This window comes from Mya arenaria, chromosome 16 (assembly GCF_026914265.1).
Source record: "Mya arenaria isolate MELC-2E11 chromosome 16, ASM2691426v1".
NCBI lineage: Eukaryota > Metazoa > Mollusca > Bivalvia > Myida > Myidae > Mya > Mya arenaria.
In genome coordinates this window covers 16,325,581-16,342,720 of record NC_069137.1, presented here as the reverse complement: position 1 = coordinate 16,342,720, position 17,140 = coordinate 16,325,581, and the positions used below count along the sequence as shown (strand labels likewise).

Sequence of the window (17,140 nt, the reverse complement as noted above, 5' to 3'; positions counted from 1 at the left end):
CCGAGTAATGGTGGACTGCGCCAATTTTATTCCTCAACCTAAACGTTGTTTGAACCGTTTCATCGATATATCCTAACAGTTTTCTGTACATGTAAGTATTAAACGCCATATGTTAAGTGGTCCACTGAGAACCAACATCAGGGAGTATTAAAGAAAACGCAATTGAAGTAACATTATAAAGAGAGATTGGGGAACAGGCAGTCCAAATAAATGTATGTTGACGGATTTTTTTTTTCGATTTTTGATATGGCAAATCCTTCATGTACAAATTGTTTTGTACCAAAAGTGGGTAGTTATTCCGATCGGGATTCCAGATTAAAGCATATTGCGTCTATAAAATATCATAAAAACAAAATATCATAAAAACAAGATATATTACCAGATATTGTTATTTTATGTTAGTTCCGTACAAAAAAAAAAAATATCCAACGAATAATTATGAGTTTGATGGGTTTTTCTTCATTTCATTCTGTCAAAACATAACGATATGTACATGAAGGGCACCTGCAAGGCTGAGTACACCATTTTATAACAATTGGAACATTTCGGCCATGGCCGAATTGTTACGATTGTATTAACGAGGTTAATGAAGCTTGTCGGGGTTGGCCAAGTTATTACGATTGGGGCAAGTTGTTCCGCTTGGCATAATTGTTGACTGTGTCAGCCAACTTTCGTTTTTATTGGAAAGGTAAATAATGTGTTTTAATGCATTAAATGCTTGTTTTGTGCAAAATAGCTTTGCACTTCCATGGTAAAATATGAATATAAGCCTTTATTATCCATTTCAACCATAAAATACTTCATTTAATACAATTTCAATACTTTTCAAACATTTCCGTTTTTTGCACAAACCCGTTTAGACGTTAGGGATTGGAAGAATCCCGTATAACATGTCTATTATTTTAGACTAGGAGAACAGGTAGAAGGATAAAACAAAGATCCAAAAATTGCTGGCTTATCGAATGCTCTAGTTACCACAGCCACCTTCAATGTGTCAGGGGTGGGGATAGTGACAAATTGATTTTGCCAACTGTTCCAAAGTACAGTGGAAACTCACTAAACCGGACAAGGTCCGGACTGAGCAAAATTTCCGGTTTAGTGAGGATTCCGGTTTAGTGAGGATTCTATGTACGGAGTAAGTTTACTCAAAATATTAACTGAGTTAACATTTAAAGGCTTTTGTCCTCTAGGGACAGTTCAATTCTCCGACGTTTAGACGGAGGTTGAGACATGATTAAATTAAACATTTCTGCGTTTTTATAATCATCTCTTTTCAAAGTCTTGAAATAAAACAACTCGCGTTATTTAATGCTTGTTTAGTATGTTTGATAGTTTATTTAATGCACCGCTCTAATTTGATTTAATCATAGAAGTCTTTAGATAAAACAACCCTGCAAAATGATCACTAAATAACCGTTTCTTGTTCTTTATTTTTTGCAACAAACAAATTATTGTTTCAATCAATTTTCTTTTCACAAGTTTGATTATCGCGCGACAGTCAATCCACAGCGCAATCATCATTATCGATTATTGAGTTAACACAACATCACAGGTGTAATATTTAACGACGCACCGGCTGTCAAAACAAAGTGACACGCGATTCGCGAATTCCTAATTCACAAAATTATTTTGACATATTTGAATAAATAAACGTCCGGTTTTGTGAGGTAAAATTATGTTGACAACTAACAAATTTTCTCGATTTTTTGTCCGGTATCCGGAATTCCGGGGTTCCAGTTTTGTAGAGATTTTTTTACATTGAAAATAGAAGGGGAAAACCGGTACTCTGAAAAAGTCCGGTATACCGAGGATTCCGGTTTTGTGGAGATCCGGTTTAGTGAGTTTCCACTGTACAACCGAGTGAGGATAGAAAGAAAAATTGTAATAGTCAGTATTAACTTAAATTTGTCTTAAACATAGTGGGTGCATTAATCTTGTTAATCATATTTAAAAAAATATATCATATAAATATCTCTTTTTTGGTCAATTTTAAACTATTTCAAACATCTCTTAAAGCTGCACTCTCACAGATATACTGTTTTTACAACTCTTTTTATTTGTTTGTCTTGGAAAGAGCAAATTTTTGTGTAAATATCTGCAAACCAATGATAAAAGATTGCTGACTAAAGAACAGATCGCAGCTTTTCATATTTCTGTTTGAAAATGTTTTATGGCTAAAACTTAAATTTTTGAACTTGAATATAAAAATCTGTGGTCCATTTTTTTTGTCAGCAGTCTTATGAAACTGGTGTCCATACATTTTTGCAAAATTGGCTCGTTCCAAGACAAAAAATAAAAAGGTTGTCAAAACGTTAAATCTGTGAGAGTGCAGCTTTAAAAAATCAATGTTTTATACTACTGTGTACACAAGAAGTGTAGTACAACTTATTGTACTACTAATCATAATTCTATTCATTTCAAGATATTAAATTTATCCCCCATTTTATTTGTCGTGTAACTCAATGTGTCCTGTAGAGTAAGTTGACGTGTATCACTTTCACGAACAGATATATTTTTAAGATTTTATATATTGCGAATCCTACAAGTACAAATAGTTTTGATGCCGTTTTGGGCCACTCATACTACATTTTATTGTTAAAATATATAAAAACAAATGCATCCTATAATAGATTGTATATATTTTAGTATGACCCAAGATTGCAGTCACACATTTTCACAATATGTATTGTGTCACTAATTCATTGATAATTATTTTCATTTTTTCTATTATGTATGTGGCAATTCAGGAGCGATGTTTCAAAGCCAAAGCACATTGACGCAAAAGGCATTAAAAAAAACCCTGATAAATTGCATATTAATGTTAGGTCAAATAATAAAAATAAATATTTTTTAAATGTGCAGGACACTCTGTAATTTTTTTCCAATTTGGTTTCAGTATGCGATCCTGGTGGCCTTATGCCAGGTGCAACTAAGTCCTAAACAAAAAATAGGTTTGTTTCTGGTTACCCTACCGAAACATTTTATTGCCAAAAAAAATCACTTGCCCCAAAAAAATCCGGTAGCCAAAAAAATTGTCCAAAAATATGCCATTTGCTAAATTTCACAACTAGATATTTTTTCAGCACCAACCAGTGCATTAGTCCTTTTTTCCTGACAACAAAATTTCCCTTGAGTAGACCGGAATGGCTTTGAAATTAACATGCCTGACTGCAGAAAATGTATACCCCTGCACTCATTTTGCATTGGGATTCAAACAAATAGTGTGTAGAACTAGGACAACCTATAAAATACCTTTTCTATGAAAACATGGCTGAAAAGAAGATGTGGAAGTTGCAGCCCTGTCTGCTGACTAAAACCAATGAAAAAAAACACTACGTACCGACCCGATACTTTTTGGGCATATAACCAGAAACAAACATTTGTTTTTAAGCCTAATGCTGAAAAAAAAACACACACACAAAGTGTGTAGCCTTCAACTCAGATTGCCCTTGCTTTAATATAAGTTTATTATCACTTATATCATTTTATCACATGCTACACCTTGTTTCCGGTTTAATATAACCATCACATATTTTTTTATATTACACATGTGTAATATAACATTGCTCTTCTTCTATTGGTCAAAAAATATATCGCTCCGCATTTATATAAAAAGTTAATTGGCAAAAAGGAACTGCTTATTGGTAATATTCCTGTGTACCAAACCTTCAATTCTTATTTTATTTCTATAATAAATATTTGTTTTGTTAGAGTAGTTGAATTTCTTTCTAAATATTAAGAGGATAACAAAGTATGTCGTCTTGATATCTTGAAAAAGCAAATTTAAAAGCGTCCAAAATTTAGTTTATTTTAACCGAAAATGAACATAAACTTTATGACGTCACATCTACTAGATGACGTCATGATGTTTATGTTCACTTCCGGTATAACAGAAAGAAAGATTTCGTTAAAATTAAAGTGTTTACAGTGTGATTTTTACTGGATATCATCTGAGAATGCATTCTTAAATAAACGGAATTAAAACGATCGGGTATATATGCTGTTTTAAATAAATCCTGGTACTACATTCCTGCAATGTATGTAGCGCGGGAAATGACAACACTTGGTGATATTCGGCTCATAAGCCTCGCAGGTGAAACAGGTAGGGTTTTGTTTGCCATTTTATACCGGAAAAAGCATGTGATAAAAAGAATCTGACACTCGTTGTCATTTAATACCAATTTTTATTAAACTCGTCCAGGAAAACTGTTAGTAAGCTCGCCAAAGGCTCGCTTACTAACAGTTTTCCTGAACTCGTTTAATAAAAATTGGTATTAAATGACAACGAGTGTCAGATCCTCTATATATTAGCATTTTCTATCCTATTTCATTGTTTAAAGAGACTATACACCAGATTGGCACCAAAAAATATTTTTTCTGTAACTAATCTCATGACAATTACTAAATAAAATGTTTGCTCTTTAATATCATAATTAAAAAAAAATAATACCAAAGTGTAAAAAAAAATTGAGTCGGAGATGGGGTTCGAATCAGTGTCGCCAAAATTGCAGTCCAGTGTTGTATTCACTGTGCTACGAAGGCTTTCCCTAAGCTGTTGGAATATTTAAGCTATACCTAATTTGGTAATATCACGTGATAACATCGACTAGCCAATCACTCATAAGAATGAATTCTACTAGATAGACATAGTTTACCTAGTAATCTTTTTTTATGGAAAAATACCAAAAAAACTGCGAAAAATAAATCAATTGTAAACTATGTGGCACTGCAATTAGTAAACTTCTAGTTTCAATGCATTGTACACATCGATACCAAGTTAATGTCAGTTTTCAACGATTTTTATTTTTTTTATTTTGCGATTTTATCATACGGTGTATAGCCCCTTTAACTTGTGATAAAACAATTGATATTTTTTTGACGACTTTTTGATGTAAAGTGATTTTACTGGGCTATTTGACAAAGACATTGGCTTTCTACTAGTCATTAATTTTTTACTGGTCATATTTGTCTATTTCTTAATTTAATGTTAATGGAAAAAGTAATAAAAACATTAATTATACTTAATTAAATATAGTAAATGTATTTGTTAGCCAAAATATTAAAATGGAAATTTCTAAATAGTGTTATATTATATAAATGTGTTGGATTTAAACATCTGAATAATTAAGAAGTATTTGTTTTAGCTACAAGCCATTGATAAACTGATATGAAAATATTAATTCAGGATTTTCAGAAATTCCTTTTTATACACAATATATTATAATATTATCACAATTTTTGTAAACGTCAATCTTAAAGACCTAGTTTAAGGAACATTTGGCATGATAATCATCTGCTGTGCATCTTCTGCTAATTGCACTGGTGTCACAGTAGGGGCAAATTGCCTGTGTATTCGTTTATTGGCTCAGGGCCATTTAGGGTCCATTTCTTTAATAAAACCTCTCAAACTGCACAGCAGGATACTCAGATCGCAGACCTGATTTAAGAGGGATCAAGGAAAGTAGATTAAAGTTAATACACAGACTGAACGGTTGTGTACTATACACTGATGGGGGGTCACTTATACAAGGCTTGAAACAGGCTAAATTGCTAATCTATAACTATGATTAAGATATAGGGGATACATGTACATGTATTTGTTGAATTCAGTGTAGATTTTCATGATGTCGGAAGTTACCATGGCCTGGTGGTTGGTTTTTAATCTGCTATAATTGTTCAGGTTTTTATGGCCGATGATCTGAACTATTTGATTAGGTTATTGGTCAGCTTATGGATAAGCCTTATTGTAGTTGGTGTCTTATCAACATCAACCTAATTCCACCAGGACATTATTCCCGAACCCTACACATCAACTTTAACTTTCTATCTACTGGAAATGTCTGCCTGTTACACTGATAGAGTTGCATACCGTTCAGGACGAAACACTGCACAGAAAACTTTTTGTCAATATAACATTGAGATGGGTTGTAACTCCAATATTTTATGGCATCATTGATGACATCATTATTATTTAACATGTTTTTGAGACAAAAGTAGAAAACAGGAAAACAATGGACTTTTCTTTAAGAATTTTGTTTCTCTTTGAAGTTATCATTTGGAATATTATTATTTTTTTGTCTATATTTTATGGTTTCTTTATCACGCCGGGTAATCATTGGAGACATAACATTTTGTTATGTGTTGAAATACTCCAAAGCGTTGGAGCAGTTTCATTTCATAACAAAACGTTATGGCTCCAATGAATACCCGGCGTGTTTATGTCGAAGTAAGTTTGCATTATTTAGGCGACAAGTTTTACAGCATATATCGAGTGGCAAGCATTTTCCAACTGGTTTATTCGCATTTCTGGATATTTAGTCAAGAATAAATTCCCCCTTTCATTTTGTTTATGTGATATTCATAAGTTTTCACTTGATTGAGTGATTTTCAATAGCAAAGAAGAAGGTTCTTTTCAACATTTTTGAGGTCTCAAGTTCAAAGTTGTTCTGGTGGGAACTTAATCATATGGAAGACATTCTGATATTCATGAGCAATATAGTGTTTATGACGAAGTAGATCCAGTTAAAGTCATTTTGGTATTTATGAACTCTGGAGTTCTGATGATTTTGACTAGCCAAGAAGTACAGTAAAGCTTTTGGTCATTTGGATATATTCATGAACTTTGTAGTTAAAGTCATGATGGTGTTCATTAAATTCTAAGAAGTATATATGAGAAGTCATTCTAATATTCATGAGCTATTTAGTTTGCAATCATGCCTGAATGTTTATGACTACCACAGAAGTAATTCTATTTAAAGGCCTAGTTTAATCTTTTTATAAGTGACCCCCCCCCCCCCCCCCCAACAAAAAAAAAAAAAAAAAAAGAAACTGTGTCTATTAAACAACCTCTGTGAATTGATCTTTATATTATTGCCTAATTGTCTTATCAGATCTCCGATCTGAGTATGCTGCTGTGTAGTTTTAGACGTTTTATTATGGAAATGGACCCTAAATGGCCCTCAGAGCCAAAAAAAAAATACACAGGAAGTTGGCCCCTACTGTGACATCAGTGCAATTAGCAGAAGATGAACAGCAGGGGATTGTCATGCTAAACATTCCTTAAAGCTGCACTCTCACAAATATACCATTTTTACAACTTTTTTAATTTTTGTCTTGGAAAGAGCAAATTATTACGTAAATATCTGCAACCCAATGATGTAAGATTGCTGACAAAAATCAGATTGTAGATTTTCATATTTCTGTAAGAAAATTAATGTTGTATGGCTTAAACCTTTACTTACGGTTTAAGAAAAATACATAAAACATCAATGTTTGAGCTTAAATATAAAAATCTGTTTTCTAATTTTTTGTCAGCATTCTTATATAACTTGTTTCCATGGATTGTCGCCATAAAAATTGGCTCATTCCAAGACAAGAAATAAAACAGTTGTCAAAACATTCAATTTTATGAGAGTGCGAGATGATGTCATACTACTTCATAGGAAAAGGATTGAAACCAAAGCTATGTCAGTTAAGCCATGCTGGTGTTTGTGACTGGCTAGGTAGTATGGATAGTTTGTTAAGTCATTATATGTAAGTAGGTGATGTCATAATTGCCATGGTTGACATGCGTTGTACTAAGTAACTACTTGATAGGAAAAAGATTGAAACCAAAGCTATGTCAGTTAATCCATGCTGGTGTTTGTGACTGGCTAGGTAGTATGAATAGTTTGTTAAGTCATTAAATGTAAGTAGATGATGTCATAATTGCCATGGTTGACATGCTTTGTACTAAGTAACTACTTGAAAGGAAAAATATTGAAACCAAAGCCATGTCAGTTAAGCCATGCTGGTGTTTGTGACTGGCTAAGTAGTATGAATAATTTGTTAAGTCATTAAATGTAAGTAGATGATGTCATAATTGCCATGGTTGACATGCTTTGTACTAAGTAACTACTTGATAGGAAAAAGATTGAAACCAAAGCTATGTCAGTTAAGCCATGCTGGTGTTTGTGACTGGCTAAGTAGAATGAATAGTTTGTTAAGTCATTAAATGTAAGTAGATGATGTCATAATTGTCATGGTTGACATGCTTTGTACTAAGTAACTACTTGAAAGGAAAAATATTGAAACCAAAGCTATGTCAGTTAAGCCATGCTGGTGTTTGTGACTGGCTAAGTAGTATGAATAGTTTGTTAAGTCATTAAATGTAAGTAGATGATGTCATAATTGCCATGGTTGACATGCTTTGTACTATGTAACTACTTGAAAGGAAAACTATTGAAACCAAAGCTATGCCACTTAAGCCATGCTGGTGTTGGTGACTGGCTAAGTAGTATGAATAGTTTGTTAAGTCATTAAATGTAAGTAGATGATGTCATAATTGCCATGGTTGACATGCTTTGTACTAAGTAACTACTTGAAAGGAAAAATATTGAAACCAAAGCCGTGTCACTTAAGCCATGCTGGTGTTGGTGACTGGCTAAGTAGTATGAATAGTTTGTTAAGTCATTAAATGTAAGTAGATGATGTCATAATTGCCATGGTTGACATGCTTTGTAATAAGTAACTACTTGATAGGAAAAAGATTGAAACCAAAGCTATGTCAGTTAAGCCATACTGGTTTTTAGCTCGACTATTCGAAGAATAAGGAGAGCTATACTACTCACCCAAGCGTCGGCGTCGGCGTCACCCCTTGGTTAAGGTTTTGCGTGCAAGCACACATAGGTTAATATCTTAGCAACTACTTGAGGTTTTGCATTGAAACTTGATACAATGGTACTCAACCATCCAACCTACTCAATTAACCAAGTTAGATAACTCTTCTTTGCATTTAATTAAAATAAAAGGCCTTTATTATTTGACTTAGAAATTCTGGTTAAGGTTTTGTGTGCAAGCACACATAGGTTAATATCTCAGCAATTGCTTGAGGTATTGCATTGAGACTTGATACAATGGTACTTAACCAACTAACCTACTTAATTTACCAAGTTAGATAACTCTAGTTTGCATTTAATGCAAATAATTGCCCTTTATTATTTGACTCAGAAATTCTGGTTAAGTTTTTGCATGTAAGCACACATAGGTTAATATCTCAGCAACTACTGGATGAATTGCATTGATACTTTACAAAATGGTACTCAACCATCCAATCTACTTAAATAATCAAGTTAGGTAACTCTAGTTTGCATTAAATTTAAATAATGGCCCCCTTTATATTCAACATAGAAATTCTGGTTAAGGTTTTGCATGTAACCACTTTTAAGTCAATGCTTCAGCAAATTATGAAATACATCATGTATTGCATTGAAACTTTACACACAGGCTCCCAACCATTTAACCTTCTTATTTAATCAAGTAAGATAACTCTATCTTTCAGATTATATAATTTTTGCCCCTTTATTATGTGACTTAGAAATTCTGGTTAAGGTCTTGCATGTTAGCACACATAGGATAATATCTCGGCAACTACTTGATGTATTGCATTGAGACTTTATACAATGGAATTCAACCACCCAACCTAATTGAATAATCAAGTTAGATAACTGTGTTTTGCAAATAATGGCCCTTTATTATTACACTTAAAAAATCTGGTTAAAATTTTGCATGTAACCACATTTATGTTAATATTTCCGCACATCATGTATTACATTGAAATCTTATCTAATAGAAATCCATGCATGTTTCGCCAAAACTTTTCAATCCTTACACTGAAAAGCGGCGGAATAGTCAAGCGCGCTGTCTCTGTTACAGCTCTTGTTGTGACTGGCTAGGTAGTATGAATAGTTTGTTAAGTCATTATATGTAAGTAGATGATGTCATAATTGCCATGGCTGACATGCTTTGTACTAAATAACTACTTGATAGGGAAACGATTGAAACCATTCTGATATTCATGTGATTATTAAGATGTAGATTATAACTGTATAAGTATCTTCCATGGCCGAGAGTGTAAGATAGGTTCATTCCGACCGAAGTGTGGGGTGTTTTGTGGAAACCAGGTTTACCGAGTTTCCGCAAAACACCCTGTGCGAGGGTCGGGATGAACCTATCTTACACGATCGGCTATGGTAGATGCTTTTTCTCACACCTCAGTGAAACAAAATTAAGAAGAAATGTATATTTCGCTGGAACTCTTGTGCGCAGTCAAAATGAATGCGTATAGATTTATGGCATTTCGTGGTTGTCATGGATATGCGTACAGTGATTCAGATTATGTTAAAAGTCAAATCAGTCTTCAAATAGTTCTGAGGAGAGTAAAGCATTATTTCTTGAAAGGTGCGTAAAAACTTTTTTATAGTGAGATTTGAAGCAGGAAATAATTAAATAGCGATCTAAATATTGCCACAAGGTAATTACAATCTGGTGATCATTAAAAAGGAGTTCCATACTGGCATTTTATATTCGCCCGTGGGCAAGATACGAATTTCTAGCATTGTTAAATTATTGGATCTACTTATCTGAGGTGGAGGAAATTTTTCTGTAATTTAGTTGTCATTCTGATGTTTATGACCAATGATAATCAATCTGATATTTAAGAGAGCATATAGAATCAATACTGGTATTGATTATTTGTTTATAGTAAAAGGAAGCCATAGTGAAAGTCATGGTCGAAGTAGAATCGAAGTGGAATTATGCAGGAATTTATGGATCTCTAAGATTAGAACGAAATCAGTCCATATTCATGAGCTAATGAGATGGAAATTATGCTGTAGTTTAAATGGATCTTTAAGAAAAGATGGAAATCAGTCCATATTATTGAGCTTTGGAGATGGAATCATACTGGAGTTTATGGATCTTTAAGATAAGTTGGATTTCAGTTCATATTCATGAGCTAAGGATATGAAAATCATGCTGGCGTTTATGGATCTTTAGAATTAGATGGAAAGCAGTCCATATTCATGAGCTAAGGAGATGGAAATCATGCTGGTGATGATGGATCTTTAAGTTTAGATGGAAATCCGTCCATATTCATGAGCTAAGTAGATAGAAATCATGCTGGAGTTTATGGATTTTAAGATTGGATGGAAATCAGTCCATATTCATGAGCTAATGAGATGGAATCATGTTGGAGTTTATGGATTTTAAGATTAAATGGAAGTCAGTCCAAATTCATGAGCTAAGGAGATGGAAATCATGCTGGAGTTTATGAATCTTTAAGATTAGATGGGAATCAGTCCATATTCATGAGCTAAGGAGATGGAAATCATGCTGGAGTTTATGGCTCTTTAAGATTAGATGGAAATCAGTCCAAATTCATGAGCGTACGAGATGGAAATCTTGCTGGAGTTTATGGATCTTCAAGATTAGATGGGAATCAGTCCATATTCATGAGCTAAGGAGATGGAAATCATGCTGGAGTTAATGGATCTTTAAGATTAGATGGGAATCAGTCCATATTCATGAGCTAAGGAGATGGAAATCATGCCGGAGTTTATGGATCTTTAAGATTTGATGGAAATCAGTCGATATTCATGATCTAATGAGATGGAATTATGTTGGCGTTTATGGATTTTAAGATTAGATGGAAATCAATCCATATTCATGAGCTTAGGAGATGGAAATCATGCTGGAGTTTATGGATCTTTAAGATTAGATGCACATCAGTCCATTTTCATGAGCTAAAGAGAAAGAATCATGCTGGTGTAAATATATTGTTGAGAGTCAAATTAGATGGAATTTATTCTGGTATTCACTAGCGAAATATGCTGGGGTTAATTACTGGTTACATAATGATTGTCATTACAAGGGCTGATGTCAATAGTATGCTTAGGTGATTTGTAATGATGTCTCTTTAATATCACTTTAACTTAAAATTAGAAATAACAAATACATGTATATCTTTAAGAGTTAATTATATCTGACTGTTTTTACCGTTTTGTGCAAAAATAAATTTAGAAAATCCTTATTATTTTGTGCAAAACGGTTGTATCTGGTTATAACAACATCCGTGATGAAATTTTGTCAAATATTCAAACCTTGGGGATTAAATAACACTCTTTAGAACAAAATCGCGTATTGTAAGAACGAAGCCTTTTCAAATAACAGTAAAGTCTTGGTAGATGCGAGTGAGCGTGTTCTTAAACCCTTAATAAGGCCTAAAAAAAAATACATTTGGTTCGGGTTACCCGACCCTACCTACGGAATAGGCGCCGACCCTACCGTTTTTATAGTCAGTTTGAAAAAAAAAAATGAAAAACTAAAAAAAAAAAAAAAATATTTCGTGTTTTTTTAATTGCTTTTTAATATTAAGTTTAAACCAATAAAAAGCCTACCTACCCTACCTATTTTTTTTAAGGATGTAACCCTAACCAAACAATTTTTTTTTAGGCCTAATATTCCTACTACAAAATTTACATGTATATGTTTCAGTTACTTATTAAGCAAAATAATCTACTTTATCATGTGGGGTTTGATACACATCATATGTTCGTTAACTCTTCTTGATGGTTATATACAAAGGTTACATAAATAAAATTTCAACCATGCAGAACGGGAAATGAAACATATAATTAAGAATAATACACATATATGATTTTGAAAGTGTTTTAATAATTGTTATAATGGAAATAAATCCGTGTACTGCAGATTGTGTCCGAGGTCCTTTTAAAATGTATCAGAAAACTGTTTTATTCCAGTCGTGAAAAGCACCTGCATTTAATTGCGAACATCCGTCAATTAAAGGAAACAGTCTAAAACTGCACAAAATCCATGGAATGGTGTATATTTGGACATACAGTTAAGAGTAATTTACGTGGCTGTGTGCAGACTGTAGCTTTCGTATGTATGATCACATTATAAAATTACTTGCCACATGTGTTAGACATACCAAGATGACGTGTTGTGTTCAAGATCTGCGTCCCTACCTCAAAGATCAAGGTCATACTTAGCGTTAAAATACTATAGAATGCTGTTTAAGAGGGCATAGAGTACAGAGGTGTAACTTTCTCATGTATGGACATATTTAAAATAATAATTGCCACATGTGTTTTGGCTTAACAAGACGCCGTGTCGATTTCAAGACCCGTGTACCTACCACTAAGGTCAAGGTCACACTTTGTGTTTGAACACTATCGAATGCTGCATATAAGGACAAAGAGTATTATGTTTGTGTCCGGGATTTATTTTTTCTCATGTTTGGACTTGTTTTTAAATAACGTGCCACATATGATTGACCTACCAAAACGACGGCACGCGTGTATGAACCGTGACCCTACCTCTAAGGTCAAGGTCACACATATTGTTTAAATACTATGGAATGTTGAATATAAGGACATAGCGAAGGTGGTGTCAGGGCCGTAACTTTTTCATGATTTGAGGGATTTTAGAATATCTGGCCACATGTGTTCGGCATTTAAAGTCGATGTGTCGCTACCTCTAATGCCATTGTCACTTAGTGTATATACAATTGACTGGTGCAAATTAGGGCATAACGCAGGTGGCTGTGTGCGGGCTGTAACGTCCTCATGTATTGACTGATTTTAAAATAACCTGCAGCATGTGTCTGGTATACATAAACGACGTTTCGCGTGCAAGACCGGTCTCCCTACCTCTTCAGTCAAGCTCACATTGCATTTAAGGTCATACAAGTGTAGGTTGTCAAATCTTGGCGGAATTATGATGATTGGTTCAGGCAGTTAAAAATGACCTGACGTACCTTTAATTGATATTTTCTACCCTTTTTATATACTAAATTTGATCAAAAAGACAAGGTCACATTGGGGGCATTCGTAACATATTGTGACAGCTCAGTTTTTTTTTCTTAAATGCATCAAACCTGAATTCTTTAAACTATTGTTCTACTACGATCATCAGCATGTTTCAAAAGAATATATGTTCTATATGCATGTACTTCACCTGAGAGTAATCTCTTTTCTTCACGCCTTGCGGTAGTATAGGGAGTTCAGTTTGATAATAATAAATGATGTAGACAGTAAAGTGAAACATAAGAAGTATTATTTGACTTTGTGGATGACCTACTTTAAACTTAGTTCTTTAAACATATGTTATACACTTCAACTACGATGAAAATTCAATATTCATAGTCATGACAGGCCAATGTTTATTGATAAAGTTGGAGGTACATTGCAGTTTTGAAAAAAACAACATATATATATATATATATATATATATATATATAAATGCATATTATATATTGCAATAATGAACTGCCGTTAATAATGAAGGTCCATCAAAAAAGCACAAACTTTGAACCTACTGTATGCCTGATTTGTATATATATGTATTTTTTTCCAAAAAAGAGAAATAAAATATATGCAGAATAACTGACTTATTTAACCTCTATTGCCCAAAATATGAAACAAACACTGAAACATGTACTATACTTTCAGATTTACATGGACATGCACACGCCAGCAGATAAGCCACGTAAGGTTAATGGGGCTAAGTTTCATCGGAAATCTGATTTGAAGGGTCACATGAAAATAAAATCAGGAAAGAAGCCATACAAGTGTGAAATATGTGATGCTGCTTTCTCCAAGAAAAGTAATTTACAACCACATATAAGAGGACATACCGGGGAGAAGCCATACAAGTGTGAGGTATGTGATGCTGCTTTCATCCAGAAAAGTCATTTACAACAACATAAAAGAACACATACAGGAGAGAAGCCATATCAGTGTGAGATGTGTGCTGTTGCTTTCTCCCAGCAAGGCCATTTATATCAACATATAAGAACACATACTGGAGAGAAGCCATACAAGTGTGAGGAATGTGATGCTGCATTCTCTAAGAAAAGTGATTTAAATAGACATTTTAGAATACACATGGGAAAGAAACCATACCAATGTACGGTGTGTGATGCTGCTTTTTGTCAGAAAAGTGATTTACATAGACATATTACAATACACTCCAGAGAGAAGCCTAACAAGTGTGAGGTATGTGCTGCTGCCTTTTCTCGAAAAGATCAATTCAAAATACATGTCCGAATACACACAGAAGAGAAGCCATACAGGTGTGTGGTATGTGATGTTGCCTTCCCACAGAAAAGTGATTTACATCAACATAAAAAAGTACACACAGGTGAGAGTACATTAAAGTGTGATGTATGCGATGCTACCTTCTCTCGGAAAAGTAATTTACGACAACACATTAGAATACACACAGGAGAGAAGCCATACAAATGTGAAGTATGCGCGGCTACTTTCTCTCGGAAAAGTAATTTACAACAACATATAAGAAGACACACAGGGGAGAAGCCATTCATGTGTGACATATGTGCTGCTGCTTTCTGTCAGAAAAATGATTTTCAACGACATTTAAGAATACACACGGGGGAGAAACCATACCAGTGTGATGTATGTGCTGCTGCTTTCTCCCAGAAAAGTGATTTTCACAGACATTTTAGAATACACTCGGGGGTGAAGCCATACTCATGTGAGTTGTGTGATGCTGCTTTTTATCAAAAAAGTGATTTACACAGACATATTAAAATACATACTGGGGAGAAGCCATAAAAGTGTGGGGAATGTGCTACTGCCTTCACTTAGAAAAAATATTTATGTAGACATTTTCGACTACACACGGGAATGAAACCATATCTCATGTAAGGTGTATGATGATGCTTTTTGTCGAGTAAAGATTTAAATTAACATAAAACACACATAACAGAGAAGCCATACAAATGTGAGGTATGTTCTGCAGCTTTCTCTCAGAAAGGTCAGTTACAGAGTCTTACGTACATGTATACACGCATGGGATACACGCTGCTGCCTTCTCTCTGAAAAGTCATTTACAACAACTTTTTAGAAGACACACTGGAGTGAAGCCATACACATTAAAGGTATGTGCGGCTGCGTTCTCCCGGAAAAGCTATTTACGACAACATTTAACATACGAGAAAGAAGCCATACATGATAAAGGTTTAAGAAATGTGACTCTGTCTGCCGTCGAAGAAGTGATTTACATGAACGTTTTAAAAGACACACAAGAGAGAAGCGATACATGATAAAGGTTTAAGGAATGTGGCTTTGTCTGCCGTCGAAGAAGTGATTTTCATGAACGTATTAGAAGACACACAGGAGAGAAGCCATACATGATAAAGGTTTACGAAATGTGGCACTACTTGCCGTCTGAAAAGTGATTTACCTGAACATATTAGAAGACACACAGAAGAGAAGCCATACATGTATGTGTGACTTATGTTTTGCTGCGTTTTCTCGAAAATTACAAACACATAAAAGAAGTTATACATAAAAGAAGCCGTAAATGTGTGACTAATGAGTTGCTACTTTATTTCAACAAGGTACACCTGAGACAAATATGTTGGCATATTACTGCCTTTAGATAACATTGTCACAATCGCTTGACCTTTCCATGCTTTTCAAGATTCACAGATAATTAGTCAAACTTTGTTTCATTATGCATTCTTGTTTTTACTGATGTATTTTGTGTTAGAATAATTCTCGTGTTAAAATAGACATGACTGTTGCTGTCGATTATATTTGTCTTTAGACCTATTCATGCATTCACGGACCTATAAACCATGGATTGGCAACTGCCCCATATCGGTGAAACGATAAGAAATAATAATTTACCCACAATCCTTAGCGCGCGCTCGGCAAATATCCGTAATTCCGCCGAATCTTCAATCGGTGATTAACGGCGATCTTCGGTTATTTCCGCCAACTCTGCTAATAATGCCTCGTTCGTTATAGATTGCATTATAATTAATAACTGTGATTTTAATCAAATTCAATTATCAACTCAAATTAAAGTACCGCGCATTTGAGTCAATTTTAATTAATGTTTTCCTACATGTATATATTCGGTCGATGTCGGACGTCTCGAAAATGACCACACGGTAAGATCTCGAAATTAAATCCCGCTGCACGCGTGAGTTTGAGAGTATCGCATTAACACAGATGAGAGTTGCCAATCCATGGTTTATAGGTCCGTGATGAATTTAAACAAATGTGCGAACTAGTTTCGTCAATACATGTACATGGAATTGCACTATGACCTAATTGAATTTCTTTTATTTATTATTAAATAAAGTAATTATCACAATCGTATGCCAAATTATCACATTTTGTAGCATCCCGAAAATACACTGTTTTTAACGTTGAAGTTATGGAAAATATTAATCATGGTTCGGTATGTTCCTATAGGTGGTCCGTAAAGTCCCAAAATATGGTCCGTTATGTCTGATTCGTAATGTCCATGGTCCGAAATGTCCTGG

General features: G+C 34.1%; 1 protein-coding gene across 1 annotated transcript; it reads left to right on the top strand.

Moving 5' to 3' along the window:
• LOC128221222 (zinc finger protein 271-like) lies at positions 1-16,395 on the top strand. Its single transcript, XM_052929737.1, has 2 exons — positions 1-91; positions 14,292-16,395. The coding sequence occupies exon 2, from the start codon at positions 14,298-14,300 to the stop codon at positions 15,414-15,416; it is 1,119 nt and encodes a 372-aa protein (XP_052785697.1). The 5' UTR covers positions 1-91; positions 14,292-14,297; the 3' UTR covers positions 15,417-16,395.
• The last annotated feature ends 745 nt before the right edge of the window (positions 16,396-17,140 follow it).